At 41.0% G+C, this 23910-nt stretch overlaps 1 protein-coding gene across 1 annotated transcript in view; it reads left to right on the top strand.

Moving 5' to 3' along the window:
* The window catches only part of coq2 (coenzyme Q2 4-hydroxybenzoate polyprenyltransferase), a 33519-nt gene extending 10031 nt beyond the window's left edge, over positions 1-23488 (top strand). Inside the window, exons 3-7 of the mRNA XM_063043464.1 lie at positions 2447-2568; positions 4468-4553; positions 6484-6617; positions 9899-10087; positions 21730-23488. Of these exons, the coding sequence (XP_062899534.1) occupies positions 2447-2568; positions 4468-4553; positions 6484-6617; positions 9899-10087; positions 21730-21882 (684 nt within the window). The 3' untranslated portion in view covers positions 21883-23488. The remainder of the gene's footprint in view (positions 1-2446; positions 2569-4467; positions 4554-6483; positions 6618-9898; positions 10088-21729) is intronic.
* The last annotated feature ends 422 nt before the right edge of the window (positions 23489-23910 follow it).

Raw genomic sequence — 23910 nt, 5'->3', positions numbered from 1 at the left:
AACAGTGTACTCATTTAATACCAGAGCCACTTGCTCTGACTCTAAGCACAAATTCCCTTCTTTGTCCTTCAGTGGACGTTCCCTTTCCTGACTTATCAATGGTAAATATGCCTTGGGATTCCCCTTGATCTTGTTTGCCAAGGACAATGGGCCCTACTGGCCTTCCTAGTTGCCTGTTTGAACACTTTTCTGTTGTGTTTATACTTCCAAGGGCCCAGTTTGATTTTAACTTAATAAGACCTACATATGCTCCTTTCTCTTCTTGACTAAATTTAGGATCTCTTGGGTCATTCAGAGTCCCCTGACCTTATCTTCCTTGTCCTTTCTAGAATATGCCAACCTTGATCAGCTGGTCTTTAAACTCCCAAATGTCTGATGTGGATTTGTCTGAGAGCAGTTGCTCCCAATCACACCCCTGCCCCCCTTAGCTCCTGTCTTAATTTGCCCTCCCCCCATTGAGTACCCTCCTGCAAGATCTGATTTTATCCTTACTCGTAACAGAATAAGTTGTGGTTACTGTTCCTAAAATGTTCACTTACTATTAGGTCTGTCACCAAGCCAGGTCCAGTATGTTTGCTCCTCTAATTGGACTCTCAACATCATGCCCCATCTAAGCCTCTTGAATTAGCAAAATTCCAAACAATCCTGAGGAGGTTAAAGTCCCCCAGTATGCCAACAATTTTTGTTTCTGCACCTTTTCATGATCTTCGACATGTTTCTCCATCTCTCAGTGGCTATTAGAGTACCTATAGTATAATCACATCAGTGTAATTGTACCTTACTTATTTTAGAGCTCAGCCAAATTGCCTCTGTGGATGAGCCTTCCAGTGTGTCCTTGAACACTGTTGTGGCATTCTCCCTTATCAGTGGTGCAGCCCCGCCACCTCTTTTACCCACACCCCCATCACCATGTCAAAAACAACAAAACCCATCAAGCCTATCCCGTGCCTCATGTAACCAGGTGTCCATAATGGCAAAGGTATCATAATTCCATGTACTGATCCAGGCTCTGACTTCGTGCTCAAGCACGGAAATAAGCCCACCAGTTCCACTATGTTTATTGGCCTTCTCCTTGCTGCCCTCCCTTTCAGTCTTACTTGTCATACAGTTCTCCTTGCCCTCAACCCGACCACCTGCTGCTATGGTTTCCATCTCCTCCGCCGCTCTAGCTTAAACCCTCCCAAGTAGCACGACCAAATCTCCTGGTGAGGGTATTAATTTCCCTCCAGTTCAGGTGCAAGCCATTTTTCTGTAAAGATTCTACCACCCAGAAGAGAGCTCAGTGATCCATAAATCTGAAGTCCCCCTCCTGCACCTGCTCCTTCGCACTATATCTCACCTCACCAGCACACGGCATGGGTAGTAATCCTGGAATTACCTTCTGCTGAAAAATCCCTTTGCAAGACCTCATCCCTGCTCCTGCCTATGCTGTTTGTACCTATTATACCAAAGTTCATAGTAAAATTTATTATCAGAGTACATACTTGTCACCACATACAACCCTGCAATTCTTTATCTGCAAGCATACTTTGCAAATCTATAGAGCAATAACTGAACTATAAACATCAGGAACTGTTATCTGTAAAACAAACCTAACCACGACCTTAGTTGCTCACCACCCCCCCGCCCGTCAGAATGTACTGTAAGCACTGCATGACATGCTGGACCATAGCACCTGGGAGGCAACACACGTCTCAACTGTAGCCAGAAACCTCCTTGTGACAGGCCCACATTATTTGTGAGCCTTCGATCCACAAATCCATTTGTGCAAATATATGTGGTGCATGCTGTTTGTTCAGTCGTCTCCACATATAATTTGCAAGCGTTGAAAACTCAGAGCAAAGAAAATCAGATGAAGATCAGACTACATAATTAATGCAGGAAAACAGGTAATTGCAAAGGGTTCACAACCTTTTTCTTGCAACTGTAATTGTCTAGCAATTCATTTACATGTCCTGATAGTCAAAACATCGACTATCCCTTTGTCTCCATAGATACTGCTTGGCCTATTGAATTCCTCCAGCAATTTGTTTTCGCTCCAGGTTACAGCGTTTACAGTCTCTTGTGTCTCCGGTCACATTGGCACTGGCCTTTTAAGAGCAAGGTCTCTAAAATTCCTTGTATCCGGAAGTATAATCTTGCACAATTTTCACAGTCATTGATTTGCATTGCAATTAGTCACAGAGAATGCCTGTTAACTTTGTTTCTCTGGCTACAGATGCTGTTAGATCTGCTGAAGTTTTGTTTTTGCTTTTATAATTCTAAATGAGGGTTTGTTTCATCCTAAGTTTCTGCCTGTCTTTTGTACATTTCCAGTATTTTTTTAAAATTGCAAAATGAAAATAGATTACTGTGATTCCAATGCCACATTTTCTTGTGCTGTCTTCCACCGCGTGTCCTCAAGGGTTCCTGTTAATCATCATGTATTTCCTCTGTTCTTGAACAGGTTGTTAGAACTGAAAATCGGCCCATAGCTGCTGGAGAAATCAGTCAGTTTCAGGCCCTTGTGTTTTTAGGTGGTCAGCTGAGCCTAGCACTTGCTGTTCTTTTATGTTTAAATTATTACAGGTAAGTGAAGTAGCTGCCCTCTATTTGTAATAGGTCAGATTCTGCTATTTGATTTTTGTAAATGGAATGAGAGAAATAGATTTCATATGTCTACTTTCTATTTTTATAACCCAAATGTTGTATTGTCTTTCTAGGACAAAGGTGCCACCTTCTTGAGGCACTGCCTCTTGAAAGTGGCCTTGATGGCTAGGAGGGTTGTTGTGTCTGAAACTGACAGTGTATTGTGAAAGATCAATGTACGTAGGAGTGCTTGTGACTGGGAAATTTTTTTCCCCCAAGATGCTGCAAAAGAAGGATTGCACAGGAAGTGATGTAGTTGATGCTTCTCTAGCAAATAAATCACATTAGTTGTACAGTCTTAGCACAACACTAAAGTGCCTGGACAAATTTCAACTGGCATGGAATGACCCAGATTGATTGTTACTCTTTTTTTTTATTCTGTTGTAAGTAGATTTTCAGACCTACGACACAAAGACAGGAGCTCTGTGTAACCTAATTATTGGGTTTTATTTGTCAGGAAAATAATTTGTTCATATTTGCCTGCTGAAGGTACTCAAACTTTATTTCCTATATTATCCAGATTGGATCAGTTAATATCCTCAGCTGATTAGGTCGATCATTTTCGATGAATGGATATGTACGTGGTGGCCCCTGCAACATTATTAAGGGCCAATTATGCAGGTGATTAACCAGCTGTTAGCAGAATACAGACATCCTTGCTTGTGACCTACTACAGAATGTGCTGAAGGTGATATGCTGGTGCATCTCAGAATCAGGGTTTCATTTCACTGGCATATGTCTGCAGGTCTTTCACTGTTACCTTTGGGTTCTTTTTCACCTCTTTCAGCATTCATTGATTGGATCACCTGACTCCACATAACTTTGGTAGAATCCATTACCCAGAGCTTCACATACTTTTTTGAACCTAGACTGTGATTGTTTAAATGGTAATTTCAGTATTGATGAGAAGAAGTACAATTGTGTATGTTATTAGTTTAGGCAGATTGTATTTGTCTATTATTGTGACTTAAAATGAAGATCAGACCACATTTTATGAGTAATTGATGCAGAAAACCAGGTCATAACAAAGGGTTCAAACTTTTTCTTGCAACTGTATGCTCTATCTTCATTGTCCATGAAGAATAGAGGCATGTACTTCATGTGGATGAAACAAATGCAGAAACCACTAAGGTTCTGTCATGAGTCCAGTGCACCTGCCAAATAACAATAAATGTATTGATTGTGTTGACATTTATAAGCAGTGAAAATACAACGCATCTGTATAAACAAAGACTCACCTGTCTTTGAATAGCAGTTATAATGTTACACAGCTTGCAACCACTAGATGAGTGTCTTCTGGAAACTGTTCACAGCAACTCTGCAGCAAGGATGTAAAATTCATTTGGTCCTTCATTGAGAAGCATCAAAAAAGAATGTTTTATATCGGTACATATCTCTGCTCCTTTGGGCTATTTCAGATGTTTATTATACTTCAAAATCTTTAGAGAAGGTCAGGGTGGTGTGGACCAATATCCATAGAGAGCAAATCAATGGATGACAAGGAGTAACTGTGCTACATTCTTTATGCAGTGCACAGAGCATTTACGTGTAAACTATTGAATAAAAATTTGTTGCTTGAGTGAATAGAAATTAATCCACTTAAGTTACATGAAAATATTGTGGTTTAATTTCATGTTTGTATTGGATGGTGTTCTGTGTTGTTTACTGAATACATTTTGCTAGCATCTGCAGTTTCCTTTTCATTTTCAAATCCAGCAGCTTTAACAATTTGCTTTATATCTCATCACTTCATTTCCATGGAAGCTGGCTAAGACACCAATTTAAATCTAATTGCTCTATTTTTGTAAATCTTCTGAAATATTTTTTTTCTCTTAACAGTATTGCACTTGGAGCTGCATCACTGGGTCTCGTGGTCACCTACCCTCTGATGAAGAGGCTAACTTACTGGCCACAGTTAATTCTGGGTAAGAAAGTTGTGACTTCTGAGTAACTCCATGAACAGGAGGGAAACCTGTTGAAATCCGCAGCTATAAATAAAATGCTATAACTTGGATTTTTAAGATTCTTCTGAAAAATATTCAAGTTCTGTCATTACCAATTTTTAAGACATAGGAGTAAAATTAGGCCGTTCAGCTTATCGAGTCTGCTCCATCATTCAGTCATGGCTGATTGATTACCCCTCTCAGCCCCATTCTTCGGACTTCTCCCCATCACCTTTGACACCCTTACTAATCAAGAACTTATCAGCCTCTGCTTTAAATATACCCAATGACTTGGCCTCCACAAAGGCAATGAATTCCGCAGATTCACTGTCCTCTGGATAGAGAAATTCAGCTTCATCTCTGTTCTAAAGGGACGTCCTTCTATTCTGAGGCTGTGCTCTCAGGTCCTAGACTCCCAGTAGAGAAAACACCTCTCCACGTCCACTCTGTCTAGGCCTTTCTATGTCAGATAGGTTTCAGTGAGAACACCCGTCATTCTTCTAAACTCTAGTGAATACAGGTCCAGAGCCATTAAACGCTTCTCATACATTAGCCCTTTTGTTCTCAGGATCATTCCTGTGAACCTACTATGGATCAGCTGCAATGCTAGTACATCGTAGCATTGATAAGGGGCCCAAAATTGCTCACAATACTCCAAGTGCAGTCTGACCAAAGTGTTATAAAGCCTCAGCATTACATCCATTGCTTTTATATTCTAGTCCACTTGAAATGAGTGCTAACATTGCATTTGTCTTCCTTACCACTGACTCAGCTTGTAAGTTCACCTTTATGTTAAACTGCACAGGACTCTCAAGTCCCTTTGAACCTCTGATTTCTGGATTTTCTCCCCGTTTAGAAAATTTTACTTTGTTATATGTCTTGAGTTAAAAAGAAAATAGATTTTAAAACAATGTAAGAATTCAGTACGGTGAGACCACTTAATTTATTGCACTGTGCTCCTGTGTACTGAGAAAAAGAGATCCATGTTCCTTCAGCTGAATCCATGCCTCTTGCTGAATAACATCCTCTGCTCTATTGAGTAAAGTTAAGGGATCTGGCCATTGAGATTCTATCAAGCTGCCTGAGAATTATTTAACCTGTAATTTCTTCCGAAGAATTGGAATTGAACATCTTCCCCCCCCCGCCCCCCCCCCCACATTCTCCACTAATACTCTCAACTATTTCCTTACCCATCTTTTCTTATGTAGGAATATACAAAATGTAAATGTTAGTTCTGCTTTTGAAGTAGCCAGCTTTCAGTTATTCCAACCAGGTGATACATTGCCATATGCTACTGCCTCCAAATACCCTACCGCCTTTTGCATGCTATGTAGTTTCATTCATTTTAATAATTTCTAAGCAGTCTTTAAATTTAGCTTTATTCTGAATAATCTTAAACAAACTAAAAAGCATTGTAAGATCAAGTTCCTATTCCTAGACTACTTGCAGTTTTTGAGTTATTCACATGACCCTTCCATTAAGATGGTGATGATCATATCTTTGTATGCAGAACTAATTACTTTCCACTTGTCCATCTTTGGTATTTAAATTTTTTATGTAGTCAATGAACTACTGTTTCACAAAATAAAAAATTAGGAACTTATTTATCAGAAATAGGACTAAATTTTTGTAAGATGCTATGGATGAAGTTCATTAGAAGTTTTCATGTCTTGGGAAAATTATTTCAAGAGATTAAGCCGTTGCTTGATGCCATTTTTAAAATAAGAACGTCTATTTGTTTGAGATGTTTGAAGCAGTGGTTTCAAGTAAAATGCAAATAGTCAATAGCTGTTTCACTTTACCTCTCTTCTCTTCACCCCCCCCCCCCGCTTGATGCCCACTAAAATTTGGGGCAAGTCTTTTATAATTTATCTAAATATAGTTGATTTATCATAAAATTATTGTCTTATAGGACTTGCAATAAACTGGGGAGCACTTTTAGGTTGGTCTGCTGTGAAGGGTTCCTGTGATTGGTCAGTCTGTCTACCGCTTTATATTTCTGGTGTAATGTGGACATTGATATATGACACAATTTACGCACATCAGGTAAGTTAATATAATAGTTCATCTAAATGTTGTTTTCGTAGCACCCAAACCAAACCATGGAGCCTCACAAGAGTTGTTAAAACCTAAGTTGCGTTATTTGAGGGAAACAGCTAAAACTGCATTTCATCATACTATAGCATTCCAGATGGTAACCAAACAACTTGTACTTATAGAGGTTTTAGATGGGAAAACAGGAAAACTATCAACATGGGTGGAAGGAAGATATAGTCTGACCCTGTGTACTGATACAGTATAAACATGAGGTTTATATTGTTATATTTTCTAACTTCAAAACATAAAACTAATTGAAAATGTAAGACGGGAGCCCAGAGTTAACGGGTCTTAATTTCATTTTTGCTGTAAGCAAAGCACGTGCTTGTAATGTGGCGGCGTAATGACGTATGCCATTTACATACTTTTGTATATAACCTGCAATGCATTATGTAAACAACAAAGAATGCTTAATCAAACAATATATTTACTATATTACTCAAATATTACTGGTGTATTAAATACATATATATACAGTACACTACAGTACTGTGCAAAAGTCTTAGGCACATGTAAAAAAAAATGTAAAGTAAAGATGCTTTAAAAATAATGAAAAGCTTCTAAATATTATTTTATAAGAAAGTCGATTGGTAGGTTGTTCCAAGCATCTTGGAGAACTTGCCACAGTTCTCCTGCAGATTTTGACTGTCCCGCTTGCTTCTGTCTCCCTAGGTAATCCCAGATAGCCTATCACCTTCTAGCTATCTTCTCTCTCTCCCCCCCCCCCACCCCACTTTTTATTCCGGCATCGTCCTCCTTCCTTCTCAGTCTTGAAGAAAGCTCTCTGCCCAAAATGTGGGCTATTTATTCATTTCCATAGACGCTGCCTGACCTTCTGAGTCCCTCCAGTTCCTTCTATCTGCCATTTTTCAGCCCAGTTTTCCAGCTGGTCCAGATCCCACTGCAAACTTTGATAGTCTTCCACTCTCTCCAGTACACCACCAATCTTGGTGTCATCTGTAAATATGCTGAAACAGTTTACCTCATTATCGTCCAGATCATTGATATGGATGACAAACAACAATGGACCCAACACCGATACTTATGGAACACCAGTAGTCACAGGCCTCCAGTCAGAGAGGCAACTATTTACTGCCACTCTCTGGCTTCTCCAGTGAAGCCAATGTCTAATCCAATTTACTACCTCATCTTGGATGCTAAACGACTGAACCTTTTGTGACTAACCTTCAATGTGGGACCTTGTCAAAGGTCTTGCTAAAGTCCACGTAGACAGCGTCCACTGCCTTGCCTTCCTCAATTTTTCTGGTAACTCCCTTGAAAAACTCTTAAGATTGGTTAGACATGACCTACCAAGCACAAAGCCTTATTGACTATCCCTATCAGTCCTTGTCTATCCAAATACTTGTACATCCGGTCCCTTAGAAAACCTTTCAATAACTTACTCACTACTGATGTCAGCTTTACGGCCTATAATTTCCTGATTTATTCTTAGAGCCTTTTTTTAAACAATAGAGCAACATTAGCTATCCTGCAATCCTCTGGCTCTTCACCCATGGTTAAGGATTTTGCAGAAAGAGCTCTGTCACTTTTCTGCCCAACTGACCAAACCTTTTAATACTGAGCTCAAATGCTTTCTTTCTCACTGTCAATTGTATCTTCTATTTTGTATCATCTTCAAACATCTTTATCATGCAACCTACATTTAATTCAAATCTTTAATATATAATTAGTTTTTCATATTCTAAGGAATTTCCCACATTCTCACAGCCCAGGATTGTTTTTTTTTGTTTGTTTACCCATGTGTTTAACCAATCCCTTCTTCAACAAGCAAAGCTCCATTGTTCAGTTGATTCTGACACCAGCCATAGTCCTTACTGCCTGTTCATCCTGCAGTCCTTTATTTTTGCCAAACCCCTCCCCCTCCAATTTCTCATGCTTAAGACATGACATTCTGAAACCTTCTGCATCATTGTTGCATCATGTCTTTTTCCATATGCTGAATTTCTAGCTCAATGCACCCTATTTCATAGTGTATTTCAATTTTTCTGTAGCGTAGAATATAGGAACAAAGAAGGTTTAGATAGAACTAACAGACAACACTAGCTAGGCAATATTAACATAATCCAGGGCTGCAGGAATGTCACATTTATAATTCTTGTCATTACATCAGAGGAAAGTTTTGTTACCTTAAACATTTATAATCTTGCATTCTTGTGCAATTAACTACAGTTAAAACATTTGCTTTCCTGGAACAACTGTTGTTTGCCAATTAATTTAGCAGTACAATGTTTAACATGCTTTTGTTGCATTTATTGATAAAGCAAGATTTATGTAACACCTGAACAATCATATACTGTTATTCTACTTGTTAATATGCACTTTCTGTGTAACTAACATTTTATTCTGCACTCTTATTATAGATTTACTTTGTACCTCATTGCACTGTGGCAATGAATTGATCTTTATGAATGAGTATGCAAGACAGGGTTTTCATTTAACCTTGGTACATATGACAATAATAAACCAATTTACCAAGTGGTGTGTGTTTCAACAGGCAGTCTTGCCCTCTTTTAACCATAACTTGAATAAATCCAAAATATAATTATGAAGCTATTGTGTTTCATTTTCTCATGTCTAAATGAAATTTTACTAGTGAGGAGGCTAGTTTAAAAAAAAATCATGTATGGCGGAAAGGATCTTGGAAAATTTTGTTTTACATACAAAATATAAGTGTTTTACTCCTTTGCTATATTTGGGAGGAGCGATATTTACTGAAATTTTTTAATGTTAGATTAAATATTTAATTAGAAACATAGAAAACCTACAGCACAATACAAACCCTTCGGCCCACAATGCTGTGCTGAACATGTACTTACTTTGGAGATTACCTAGGGTTATCCATAGCCCTCTATTTTTCTAAGCTCCATGTACCTGTCCAGGACTTGCTTAAAAGACCCTATCGTATCCACCACCGTTGCTGGCAGCCCATTCCATGTGCTAGCCATTTTAGCCCTGGGGAAAAGCCTCTTGACTATCCACGCGGTCAATGCCTCTCATCATCTTACACACAATTTTGTGTATTCCAAGTAAGTAAATGTTGTAATTTTTTTAATTGAAGAAAAGCATTGTCTCCAGATACTCATATACCTATTATGAATTGATAGATGTTGTATCTTGGTTTTGGGTGCATGATTATCATGAGAAAACAAGAGTTTTTTTATGTGACATACTGTTCCTCAGCTTATGTTATTGTGGGTTTCTGTATCTAGGATAAAGCAGATGATATTCTGATAGGAGTGAAATCAACCGCACTGAGGTTTCAAGAACAGACCAAGCAGTGGCTAATGGGATTTAGTGCTGTCATGCTGACAGGATTGACGGTGGTGGGAGTGAACAGTGAACAAACATTGCCCTACTATGCGGCTGTGGTAGCTGTTGGAACTCATCTAGCCTATCAGGTATGCATATCTGTAGTTGTCCCTTTTATAATTAAATGAGGCTGGAGTTGGGTTGGAATTATTTTTGTTACTTTCTATTCCCTTCCTCCTAAATCACAGTAGCTGCACTTTGGCATGGGAATGGTATTTCCTTTTAAAATACTGTTTGTTCTAAGGAAGCGAAATCCCTTGCAAGCTGCCATAAAATGCTTCAATAAATTAACACGTAGTAGTACAATTTGAGGAGAATGTCCATCCAGTCTTGTGGTTACAGATCCTGCATAAATTGCGTTCTGTAAGAAATTACTTCTTTAACATGCAATTCGGTTCTGCATTTGGCTACATAAGCAGGTCTTCATAATATTAAATCTTTAATAGTTCAGAATAGCTAACAATGAACATTTTGATTACAGATGAATAATCAATGCAGAAGATCACTGAATTAGAATTTTTAATACAGGCAGATACTCCTTGTGTAATTTTGAACTTTATAAAACTCTAATGAATAGTAAAAATTACAAGGTTTCATTCCACCAGATTGTAAATGGTTGTTGGAACTAAATTTTAAAAATATAAACATTGATTTACTTTCTTTAGTTAATTCTTTTTTTTAAATTTCATTTTCTGTCCCTAATTTGACATAGAATTTATTCATTCTCATTCACCCTAACCTGTCTGTTTTTCCTTTGATTATTTATCTAATTCTTTAAATTCATAGATTTTGTCTCCTTCATCATAGGAGGCCTCTTGGAATTGAGGATGGCCTGCTTCACTCTTATTCTTGTGAGTTCTGTGGTAGCTGATGAGGCAAGTGTAGGAACCATAGACTCTTCCCCAAATGAGGTAACAGGTGACCAGTAAGATGAGTGGATGGGTAGATTATGAGGTGGTGCACTTCTATTCAGGGCAGACATCCTGCTTCGGATTTGATTCGAAGAAGGAGTCTGAGAGTCTGAGTGGGAGTGCCGAGAAAGAGATTTTTGAAATTTTCGTTATTTTTTTTCTCCATCGGCTTTCTGAGAGGCGGGACTGCGCAGGCGTGTGACGTCGGGCAGTGCAGCGCGGCAGATTTAAAAGGGCAGACATCCTGCTTCGGATTTGATTCGAAGAAGGAGTCTGAGAGTCTGAGTGGGAGTGCCGAGAAAGAGATTTTTGAAATTTTCGTTATTTTTTTTCTCCAACGGCTTTCTGAGAGGCGGGACTGCGCAGGCGTGTGACGTCGGGCAGTGCAGCGCGGCAGATTTAAAAGGAACAAAGCCTCATAGAGCGGGCAGCGTAGTTTGCGGGCGGCGGAGTGAGCCGGGAGCAGAGTGAAGACTTAAGGGCTTCGGCTCACCGGGCTTAGGCGGAAGCGGGCAAGGCGAGGAAGGTTTGACATTCATTTTCTTTTGCTATTTGAGGAGAGGGGCATTATGACTGTGAGGGCAGTTTGCTGTTCTCGGTGTCGGATGTGGGAGGCCCTGGAGTCTCCAAGCCTCCCGGACGTCTACATCTGCGCCAAGTGCATCGAGATGCAGCTCCTAAGGGACCGCGTTACGGAACTGGAGCTGCAGCTCGATGACCTTCGTCTGGTCAGGGAGAGCGAGGAGGTGATAGAGAGGAGTGGAAGGCAGGTGGTCACGCCGGGGCCACGGGAGGCAGACAAGTGGGTCACGGTTAGGAGGGGGAAGGGGAAAAGGCAGGTGATGGGGAGTACCCCGGCGGCTGTGCCCCTTAACAACAGGTACTCCTGTTTGAGTACTGTTGGTGGGGACAGCTTACCCGGGGGAAGCGACAGTGGCCCTGCCTCCGGCACAGAGTCTGGCCCTGTAGCTCAGAAGGGTAGGGCAAGGAAGAGGAGGGCAGTTGTGATAGGGGACTCGATAGTAAGGGGGTCAGATAGGCGATTCTGTGGACACAGTCCAGAGACTCGGATGGTAGTTTGCCTCCCTGGTGCCAGGGTCCGGGATATTTCTGATCGTGTCCAAGATATCCTGAAGTGGGAGGGTGAAGAGCCAGAGGTCCTGGTACATATAGGTACCAATGACATATGTAGGAAAAGGGATGAGGTCCTGAAAGAAGAATATAGGGAGCTAGGAAGGGAGTTGAGAAAAAGGACCGCAAAGGTAGTAATCTCGGGATTACTGCCTGTGCCACGCGACAGTGAGAGTAGGAATGCGATGAGGTGGAGGATAAATGCGTGGCTGAGGGATTGGAGCAGGGGGCAGGGATTCAAGTTTTTGGATCATTGGGACCTCTTTTGGCGCAGGTGTGACCTGTACAAAAAGGACGGGTTACACTTAAATCCTAGGGGGACCAATATCCTGGCAGGGAGATTAGCGGGGGCTACTGAGGTGACTTTAAACTAGAATGGTTGGGGGGTGGGAATCAAATTAAAGTGGCTAGGTGTGAGGAGGTTAGTTCACAACAGAGGGATGGGAACCAGTGCAGAGAGACAGAGGGGTGTAAAGTGAGCGTAGAAGCAAAAAGTACTAAGGAGAAAAGTAAAAGTGGCAGGCCGACAAATCCAGGGCAAGCATTAAAAAGGGCCACTTTTCAACATAATTGTATAAGGGCTAAGAGAGTTGTAAAAGAGCGCCTGAAGGCTTTATGTGTCAATGCAAGGAGCATTCGTAATAAGGTGGATGAATTGAAAGTGCAGATTGTTATTAATGATTATGATATAGTTGGGATCACAGAGACATGGCTCCAGGGTGACCAGGGATGGGAGCTCAACGTTCAGGGATATTCAATATTCAGGAGGGATAGACATGAAGGAAGGGGAGGTGGGGTGGCGTTGCTGGTTAAAAAAGAGATTAACGCAATAGAAAGGAAGGACATAAGCCGGGAAGATGTGGAATCGATATGGGTAGAGCTGCGTAACACTAAGGGGCAGAAGACGCTGGTGGGAGTTGTGTACAGGCCACCTAACAGTAGTAGTGAGGTCGGAGATGGTATTAAACAGGAAATTAGAAATGTGTGCAATAAAGGAACAGCAGTTATAATGGGTGACTTCAATCTACATGTAGACTGGGTGAACCAAATTGGTAAAGGTGCTGAGGAAGAGGATTTCTTGGAATGTATGCGGGATGGGTTTTTGAACCAACATGTCGAGGAACCGACTAGAGAGCAGGCTATTCTGGACTGGGTTTTGAGCACTGAGGAAGGGTTAATTAGCGATCTTGTCGTGAGAGGCCCCTTGGGTAAGAGTGACCATAATATGGTGGAATTCTTCATTAACATGGAGAGTGACGTAGTTAATTCAGAAACAAAGGTTCTGAACTTAAAGAGGGGTAACTTTGAAGGTATGAGTCGTGAATTAGCTAAGATAGACTGGCAAATGACACTTAAAGGATTGACGGTGGATATGCAATGGCAGGCATTTAAAGGTTGCATGGATGAACTACAACAATTGTTCATCCCAGTTTGGCAAAAGAATAAATCAAGGAAGGTAGTGCACCCGTGGCTGACAAGAGAAATTAGGGATAGTATCAATTCCAAAGAAGTAGCATACAAATTAGCCAGAGAAAGTGGCTCACCTGAAGACTGGGAGAAATTCAGAGTTCAGCAGAGGAGGACAAAGGGCTTAATTAGGAAGGGGAAAAGAGATTATGAGAGAAAACTGGCAGAGAACATAAAAACGGACTGTAAAAGCTTTTATAGATATGTAAAAAGGAAAAGACTGATAAAGACAAATGTAGGTCCCCTGCAAACAGAAACAGGTGAATTGATTATGGGGAGCAAGGACATGGCAGACCAATTGAATAATTACTTTGGTTCTGTCTTCACTAAGGAGGACATAAATAATCTTCCAGAAATAGTAAGGGACAGAGGGTCCAGTGAGATGGAGGAACTGAGTGAAATACATGTTAGTAGGGAAGTGGTGTTAGGTAAATTGAAGGGATTGAAGGCAGATAAATCCCCAGGGCCAGATGGTCTGCATCCCAGAGTGCTTAAGGAAGTAGCCCAAGAAATAGTGGATGCATTAGTGATAATTTTTCAAAACTCGTTAGATTCTGGACTAGTTCCTGAGGATTGGAGGGTGGCTAATGTAACCCCACTTTTTAAAAAAGGAGGGAGAGAGAAACCGGGGAATTATAGGCCGGTTACCCTAACGTCGGTGGTGGGGAAACTGCTGGAGTCAGTTATCAAGGATGTGATAACAGCACATTTGGAAAGCGGTGAAATGATCGGACAAAGTCAGCATGGATTTGTGAAAGGAAAATCATGTCTGACGAATCTCATAGAATTTTTTGAGGATGTAACTAGTAGAGTGAATAGGGGAGAACCAGTGGATGTGGTATATTTGGATTTTCAAAAGGCTTTTGACAAGGTCCCACACAGGAGATTAGTGTGCAAACTTAAAGCACACGGTATTGGGGGTAAGGTATTGGTGTGGGTGGAGAATTGGTTAGCAGACAGGAAGCAAAGAGTGGGAATAAACGGGACCTTTTCAGAATGGCAGGCGGTGACTAGTGGGGTACCGCAAGGCTCAGTGCTGGGACCCCAGTTGTTTACAATATATATTAATGACTTGGATGAGGGAATTAAATGCAGCATCTCCAAGTTTGCGGATGACACGAAGCTGGGTGGCAGTGTTAGCAGTGAGGAGGATGCAAAGAGGATGCAGGGTGACTTGGATAGGTTGGGTGAGTGGGCAAACTCATGGCAGATGCAATTTAATGTGGATAAATGTGAAGTTATCCACTTTGGTGGCAAAAATAGGAAAACAGATTATTATCTGAATGGTGGCCGATTAGGAAAAGGGGAGGTGCAACGAGACCTGGGTGTCATTATACACCAGTCATTGAAAGTGGGCATGCAGGTACAGCAGGCGGTGAAAAAGGCGAACGGTATGCTGGCATTTATAGCGAGAGGATTCGAGTACAGGAGCAGGGAGGTACTACTGCAGTTGTACAACGCCTTGGTGAGACCACACCTGGAGTATTGTGTGCAGTTTTGGTCCCCTAATCTGAGGAAAGACATCTTTGCCATAGAGGGAGTACAAAGAAGGTTCACCAGATTGATTCCTGGGATGGCAGGTCTTTCATATGAAGAAAGACTGGATGAACTGGGCTTGTACTCGTTGGAATTTAGAAGATTGAGGGGGGATCTGATTGAAGCGTATAAGATCCTAAAGGGATTGGACAGGCTAGATGCGGGAAGATTGTTCCCGATGTTGGGGAGGTCCAGAACGAGGGGTCACAGTTTGAGGATAGAGGGGAAGCCTTTTAGGACCGAGATTAGGAAAAACTTCTTCACACAGAGAGTGGTGAATCTGTGGAATTCTCTGCCACAGCAAACTGTTGAGGCCAGTTCATTAGCTATGTTTAAAAGGAAGTTAGATATGGCCCTTGTGGCTACAGGGGTCAGGGGGTATGGAGGGAAGGCTGGGTTCTGTGTTGGATGATCAGCCATGATCATAATAAATGGCGGTGCAGGCTCGAAGGGCCGAATGGCCTACTCCTGCACCTATGTTTCTATGTTTCTATGTTTCTATTGCATATTGTGGGGCTTCTGTGTGCTCCCAATGCATTGTTAGTACCATCCTGAGTGGCCCTTCTCCATTTGAGTACCATGGGCCAGGGGTTGCCATAAGTCAATGGAAATGTCTTAGAAAAGCTTAAGCGTGTTCTTAAATCATTTTCTCTGTCCACTTGTTAATCTTCTCCCATGACAGAACTAGGAACTGAGCATCTGTCTGGGGAGCTCTGTGTCGGGCATGTGAACAATATGGCCTCCCATAAGTCACTGGTGCCTTAATGCAGGGGATTTCCTCGGGAGATGGTTTGGTATTCCTTCCAATGAACTTGGATAGAGGATTGATGGAAATATTTCTAGTGCTTTGAAATGCCTGAGCTTTGAAGCATTTAGGAAAGTAAGGCTACCTGCTGCCGCGTGGGTGGAGTTTTGTAACTATTTTAAGGTTTTGATCTGCAAACACCCTTTTCTTCAATTGACCAAAGGCTGTGTTGGTGCATTGAGTACTTTGGTAGATTTCATCATTCATGTCTGCCTTCCCTAACAGTAGGGCCTGAAGTATGGAAAAACGTCCACATAATTCAGGGTCTCACTATAAGCCTTGATTGTAGATTATCTATGTACAGTACACCATGCCCACTTCTCCTAATAGCCTTCACTGCAGTCTTTGTATTAGAGGTTGCCTAAATATATTACACCAAACATCTTCTGACTTCTGGATTCTCTTATAAACCACAAAATTTATCCTATGGCCTAACTCAATGATCAGTTTTTTATGTAGTATATTTTTACTTTGTTGAATGCAAATAGCAAATAAATATCAAATGGTACGTGGGAGTAGTAAGTTACAGAAATAGTCCAATCATGAGTGTGTCCAAGAAATTAGAAAAGTATATCCTGCTTTCCAGAATGGAATGATTTTGTTACAAGCTTCTTCCAGTATTCAAAAACATTTCTCCTTGAGGGAATCACCATTGGAAAAAGCTGTGAATCATATTTTGTTATAAAAGCAAAAGATGCTGAAAATACTCAGCAGATAAGGCAACATCTGTGAAGAAGTAAATGCAGTAATGTTTCAAATTAATAATCTTTTAGTACATTTGGTAAATTTAGGAAACAGGCAAAGAAGGGGGAGGGTGGGGAGAATGTCATAGGTTGGTGACAGAGAAAATAGATGAAGCCAATTGGTGTTTTCTGAGAAAGGGTGAAAATGGCTTATGATGGATGCTATCTGTTGGAGGTTGTTGGAGCAATTTTAGGGTTTAGGACATATAGCAAAATATTGACTTCAATGACAACCTTCAGATTTGAATATACATCGATTAAATTTAAAATGCAGCTCAGAACAATAAAATTTCAGTCCAGACAGACCAGGAAAGGAGCACTTAACTAATTGTCTACATATGTACGAATCTAATCAATATCCAATTGCATGGATACAACAGTAATTAACACTTATTTTGGGTGTGATGGTGGAAAGATCCAGCCATTGAAGCTGTTACATATAGTTCAAAGAAAGCATTGTAAATATGGATTTGTTGGAGTTGTCCTGATTTTTTTTCTTTGATCTTTAGCACATAAAAAGTTGTGTAGTCTTGGGCCAGGCAGACCTTTTCCCTTTGAAAGGGTCTCCATCTGATGCCTGCTGTATCTTAGTTTGTGGAATAAAGAGGCGGCTTCATATCTACTAGTATTTCTCTCCAGTGACTTCATTCACACAGCAATAGAGGTGCCAAAGAGGAAGAACAGGAGAGCAAGAAAGAAGAACTAACCATGCTGAAATTGTGGAGTGAAGAAAGAACTTGTCGTTGGAGATCTGAAATGAGGAGGATGTCCAGCACTTCAGGCAACACTTTTGGAGAAAGAAAACATGAAAATATAGATTGGGAAATCTGAAACCAAAAGAGAAAACAGGCCAGGTGTCATCATGGAAGAAAGAAACAGAGCTAACACCACAGTTTTGACCTACCACCCTATTCCCCTCCCCACAGCCACCACCTGTTCTTCTGAACATTCCTCTTATTGCTGAACTGGCCACTTCTAACAGAAACTGAAAAGGCTGGTACATAGAATGCTTGAATTTGAGCTAGGGGATAATGTGAAAGAGAAAGAAAGATGTTGTTCCTCAAGCTTGCATTGGATTATGTTGGAAAGGTGTATGATTGTAAGTGGAATAGGCAATTAAAGTATCAGGCCACAGGAAGTTCAGGGTAATCCTTGGGAATTGAGAATTCTATAGATTGCATCTGGGGTGAGCTTTGCATGCAGAACTCTAAATTGAAAGAAGTGTGAGTGAATTGCCACTTCACTTGGAAGGACATTTCTTTTATTATATCTTAAACACAAGAGATTCTGCAGGTGCTGGAAATCCAGAGCAACACACACTCACAATGCTGGAGGAACTTAGCGGGTCAGATAGCATCTATGAAAATTAATAAACAGTTGACATTTCGGGTCAAGACCCTTCTTCAGGACTGTAAAGGAAGGGGGGAAGATGTGAGAATAAGAAGGTGCAGGGAGGGGAAGGAGGACAAGCTAAAAGGTGATGGGTGAAGCCAGGTGAGTGGGAATGGGTGAAGTAAGAGATAAGGAGGTGATAGGTGGAAAAGGGAAAAGAAATGAGGGGTTGCTCCTCCAACCCGAGAGTAACCTCGTTGCGGCAAAAGGGGAGGCCATGGACTGGCGTGGCAGAATGGCAATGGGGATAGGAATTTAAATGATTGGCCACCATCTAGGGTCCCAGACAGTCCTCCCAAGTGAGGCAACATTTCACCTGCACCTCCACTCCATCTGTTAACGGTTTATTCATTTCCATAGATGCTGTCTGTGTGGTGGTGCGTGGCCAAGTGGTTAAGGCGTTCGTCTAGTGATCTGAAGGTCGCTAGTTTGAGCCTTGGCTGAGGCAGTGTGTTGTGTCCTTGAGCAAGGCACTTAACCACACATTGCTCTGCGACGACACTAGTGCCAAGCTGTATTGTTCTCTTGGACAACATCAGTGGCGTGGTGAGGGGAGACTTGCAGCATGGGCAACTGCCGGTCTTCCATACAACCTTGCCCAGGCCTGCGCCCTGGAAACCTTCCAAGGCGCAAATCCATGGACTCACGAGACTAACGGATGCCTATTATAAAATGCTGTCTGACCCGCTGAGTTCCTCCAGCGTTTTGTGTGTGGTGCTTTTAGTATATTGTTTTGGAAGTTGGTCTGTTTATCCCATTGTTTAATTCCAAATATTTGACTCTGTTCCTTCTATGCAACACAGGTAATTACACCTGTGTGGAAATTGGAAAGGAAGTTATAAACTATTATGTTGAGTTTATTGCCATATATTGTGTATCACAGCTTGTTGTTCTGATTGTACTTTGTTTGAAGTGCACTATTATGCAATCAGTATTAACATATCAATATATTGTCAGTTCACATCAAAGGTGGATAATATAAATCCTCTACTCTAAAAAGATGTTGCTAAATGGATCATTCATTGGAAAGTCCAAATACAGCGAGGAAACATTTTTTAAAAATTAACTTGTTTATTGTGGAGATTACAAAGATTATTGGACACCAGAGAGAAGGAAAGGCGTCATCTAGTTCAGGAGGAGATGAGAGCAGTAGTGGAGGAGATGAGAGCCTGCAAGGCGGTGGGAATGAAGCAACAGGGAGCTTGGACAAGATGGGAGAATGCGGTTAAGAGGAGAGTGTCCTGGGCTGATCTTTGGAAAGCCAAACCACACCGCATCCAATTTCTCATCCAGGCAGTGTACGATGTGCTTCCAAGCCCATCAAACCTGCACACATGGGGCAAGGCAGAGTCATCTGTGTGCCCACTGTGCTCCAAGCGAGGAACCCTGGAGCACATCCTCAGTGGCTGTGCAAGGGCACTTGGTGAGGGACGGTACAGGTGGAGGGATGATCAGGTCCTGAAGACCATCGCTGAAGTCGTCAGTGCAGGAGTTGAGTGGGCGAAGCGGTCCCGACCCTCCAAGCAGACCATTGCCTTTGTCAGAGCTGGGGAGCAGCCAATACCTGCCAAAAGGACATCTGCAGGCATTCTGACCTCTGCAAGGGACTGGCAGTTGTTGGTGGACCTCGAAGGGCAGCTGAAGTTCCCCAACCATATCGCAGCCACCACCCTGCGACCAGACATTGTCCTTGTGTCTGAGTCTACTAAGCAAGTGGTGCTGCTGGAGCTGACGGTCCCATGGGAAGATAGCTTGGAGGAGGCCTTTGAAAGGAAACTCTCCAAGTACGCAGGACTGGTCAGCAACTGTCAGCAGGCTGGGTGGAGAGCGAGGTGTCTCCCAGTGGAGGTTGGTTGTAGGGGATTTGTAGCCCGTTCCTTAGTTAGAGCCTTCAGCATTTTGGGCATCGAGGGAGATAGGAAGAGGAGAGCCATCCGCAGTACCACCGATGCGGCAGAGAGGGCCTCAAGATGGCTGTGGCTCAAAAGAGGGGAGCCATGGAGTCATAAGTAGCTAGCCATCTGGACACAAGCTGGGGTCTGATGAGACCCGGCTGGGTCACCTGGAGGAGGTTGTATGATGTTGAAAGACCCGAAACACCCGATGATTCCAGGAACATCACTGAAGATGTGTCCAGAAGCATCAATAGATGTATGTACACAGCTAAGTTATGAGATGGGAAAATTTCAAAGTCTGTATGTCTGCAGTCCAAAGCCTCTTAGTGATACTTAGCAGTTGTCCACAGAGTGCTAGTTTCATATAAACAGGTGTGATCTGGGCTTACTTATTCAGATGTAAATATCATTCCCAGTAATTAGTTTGTGCCAGCGTGAGTTATTTCTAGAGTAAATTCATTGCAAGGAAAGGAATAAACTAGATAACTTGCAGCATGTTTGCAGCATGTTTAGATTTCATAATTTAACTGGATTGTCCTGGGTGCTACAGACTTAAAAAGGAAATTTATAACTGGGATTATTTCATCATTTTTTACTGCAGAGGTTTCCTTTGCACCAGGGAAGAACAAATTTAGTTCTATGACTTCTAATTTCAGAATCAGGTTTATTGCTACTGACAAAAGTCGTGAAATGTGTTGTTTAGTCACAGCAATATTATGTAGCCATAACAAATTACTGTAAGATATAATAATAAAAAAATAGTGCAAAAGAGGAATAGTGAGGCAGTGTTCATGATTTCATGGACTGTTCAGAAATCTGATGGCAGAGGGAAAGAAGCTGTTCCTAAAATGTTGAGTGTGGGTCTTCAAGCTCCTGTACCTCCTCCCTGATGATGGTAGTGAGAAGAGGTCGTGTTCCAGATGGTGAGGGCCCTTCAGCCTTCTCACCACCTTTGAAGATGTCCTCAATGATGACGAGGCTTGTGCCTGTGATGGAGCTGTCTGAGTCTACAACCCTCTGAAGCCCATTGTGATCCTGTGTGTTTGAGCCTCCATGCCAGATGATGATACAACTGATCAGAATCTTCTCCTCAGTGCATCTGACCTGTAGAAACTTGCTAAAGTCTTTGGTAACACACCAATCTCCTCAAACTCCTAAATAAAGTATAGCCACTGGCGTGCCTTTGTCATGATTACATCAATATCTTGGGCCCAGATTAGAACCTCTGAGATGCTGATGCCCAGTATCTTTAAATTGCTCACCTTTTCCACCCCTGACCCCTCAATAAGCATTGGTAGGTTTTCTTCAGAGTTTACCTTCCTGACATCTACAATCAATTGTTTAGTCTTACTGATGGTGTGTGTTATTGTGACACCACTTGACCAGCTATTTCACTCCTGTATGCCTCCTTGTTGCCATCTAAAATTCTACCAATAGGATTTTTAAAATCAATAAATGTTGATCTAAGCATAGAAAATGTTCCTTTCACTCCTTGTGGTTCATCAAGTGACTTTTTTTTGCCACTTCTGTAGCATTTGACTTTTTTCCAGCACAGATGAAAAAGTGTGCTGGCCGTGTGATGGAGCTGGCTGGATTTGAACTTGGTACCATTGGCCCCAAAGTCCAGTACTGATGGCACTACACCTCCAGCCAGCTAAGGATTGGTAATGGCTGGCTTTACAGTTATGAGTTAATGGTCTTATTAATCAAAATAGCAGTAAATAAGCCTCTTATAATCATGCATAATTATGCTTTTAAATAAGAAAATAGTTTTATAAAGATGCCTGTAAAATTTCTTTTTACTTAAGATGCTGATTTATCTGACTGTATATTTTGCTCTTTCTAAAACAGATGTACTCATTGGACATAAATAGTCCTCAAGACTGCTGGAAGAAATTCTGTTTGAATCGCACATTGGGACTAATACTGTTTTCTGGAATTGTGTTTGGAAATATGTGGAAAGGAAAGACACAGACTGACGAAGTAGAAAAGGTGCAGAGCTGATGTGACTTATCAGAATCTATGTGCCAGAAATTAAATATTATAGTAAAACAGATAAACTTTAATATCATACCTTCACTACCTTCATATAGTTTGGATATGAATGAGTACAGATACTTGTAATAAATACAAGTTCTCTGTTATTTCAGAGAAATAATAAAATTATTCCACATTCATTCCAGATTTTAAAATAGTTTTGACTAATTCAGGTATTTAATTAAATATGCTGTATAAAAATCTACTGTTAAATCATTGGACTTTACTCAAATATTTCAATCTCAATCTGCACAACACATCAGAAACCTTATAATTGGTTGTCATCTAAACTTATGGTTTAGTAAGAATAAGAGCTTTTAACCGTCTGTTTAAAATGAACAACAATGAAGTTGAGTAATGCGTTTAGAACATGGAACATAGAACAGTACAGCACAGGAACAGGCCCTTCAGCCCTCAGAGTTGTGACCGAGTAATTTAATCAGTAATCAAGTAACCAGCTAAACTAATCTCTTCTGCCTACACAATGTCCATATCCTTCCATTTCCCCTCACACTCATGTGACCATCTAAATGTCTCTTAAAAATTCCTAATGTGTCTGCCTCTACCACCAGGCCAGACAGTACATTTTAGGCACCCAATACTCTCTTAAAAACTTGCCCTTCACATCTCCTTTGAAATTACCCCTATTTTTCTTTGGTAACCTTTTTACTTTATAGTTTTTATTTGTTGTTATTACTGTTGCAGCTTTTCTTTATTTTCTAAGCAAAAAGGAAAGATAATCAAAGAGTTGCTGGAAATCTGAAATAAAACAGTAAATGGTGGAAGCCTTCAGCAGGTTACAGAGCATTGGTGGAAAGAGGAACAAGTAATGATTCTGATTGAAATCCTTCGCCAGAGCTGGGGAACTCAGCAAGCAAATTTGTGGCAAAAAGTTAAGAGGGGGATGAATACATTATAGAGAATTTCTCAGATAGGGTGAGATCAGGCCCACCCAGGTGATCCCAAAATTTAGGAAGAGGGTTAGTTGATAGATCAGTGAGGGAAGTTAGTGAAAGGAAGAGAAGAAAAGTTGTTGAACCCTGAATGTGAGTGCTGGAAATGGCCAGTAAATCAGGCTAATATAACAGGTGGATAATCTTGCAGTAGTTCTCATATGATCAGAAAAAGCAAATTATCTAAAATTGTTGAATTTTATATTGTTCTAAAGGCTCAGATTGAAGATATAGTGCTGTTCCTCCAACGTATTGGAACATGGCTAGAAACAAAAATGCAAGCGGAATGGCCAGTTAAGGTGACAAGCAGCTAGAGTTCAAGGTCATATCTGCTGGCTCCAAATAGCAATCATTCTGAGCTTGTTCCTCCATTGAAGTGGCCATCAGTCACAGACTCCCAAACTGAATTTTTAATCGTACTTTTCTTTTTGTCTGTAACCAGTCCTCAAGCCTTGATTGGATATTACCTTTAATCACGTGGTCTAATTTTGTTGAAGGTCATTGACTGTCCAAATTCTCTGTATCCAGTAGTTCACCATTATCACTGCAACTTGATAAACCTTCAAGAAGCTCTAACAAGTTGATTAAACGTGAATTCCTTTTAATAAAACCATGCCGACTTTGCCTAACCCTGTTATTGCTTGTTACTCCTTCCTTAATAATAGATTATAGCAATTTGCCTAATACTGATGTCAAAGTAATTTCTAGTGGCATGTTCTGCTTTCTATCTGTGAGGGTGGAGGAGCAGAGAAAATTGTGCAATCTCTTACAAGGTTTCTGAAATTTTGTAAAGTGTGAAGCAATATATCCAACGTCTTCATGGCCACCTCTGAAAATCTTGGAATGTAGGTCTTCAGACCCTGGAGGTTAACAGATTTTCAGCCATATTTCTATTTTCTTACCTATTAGTATCTTCTGTACTTTTAAAGAAAATTAATATAATTTCTTTCGTCTCCATATTCACTCTAGATAAGATGACCATTTTTTTCAGGACATATTCTATGATTTCTTGTGTGAATAATTTCTTTGCTTATTTTCTAAT

This window comes from Mobula hypostoma, chromosome 3 (assembly GCF_963921235.1).
Source record: "Mobula hypostoma chromosome 3, sMobHyp1.1, whole genome shotgun sequence".
NCBI classification, from domain to species: Eukaryota; Metazoa; Chordata; class Chondrichthyes; order Myliobatiformes; family Myliobatidae; genus Mobula; species Mobula hypostoma.
This window is presented reverse-complemented; position numbering and strand designations above follow the sequence as displayed.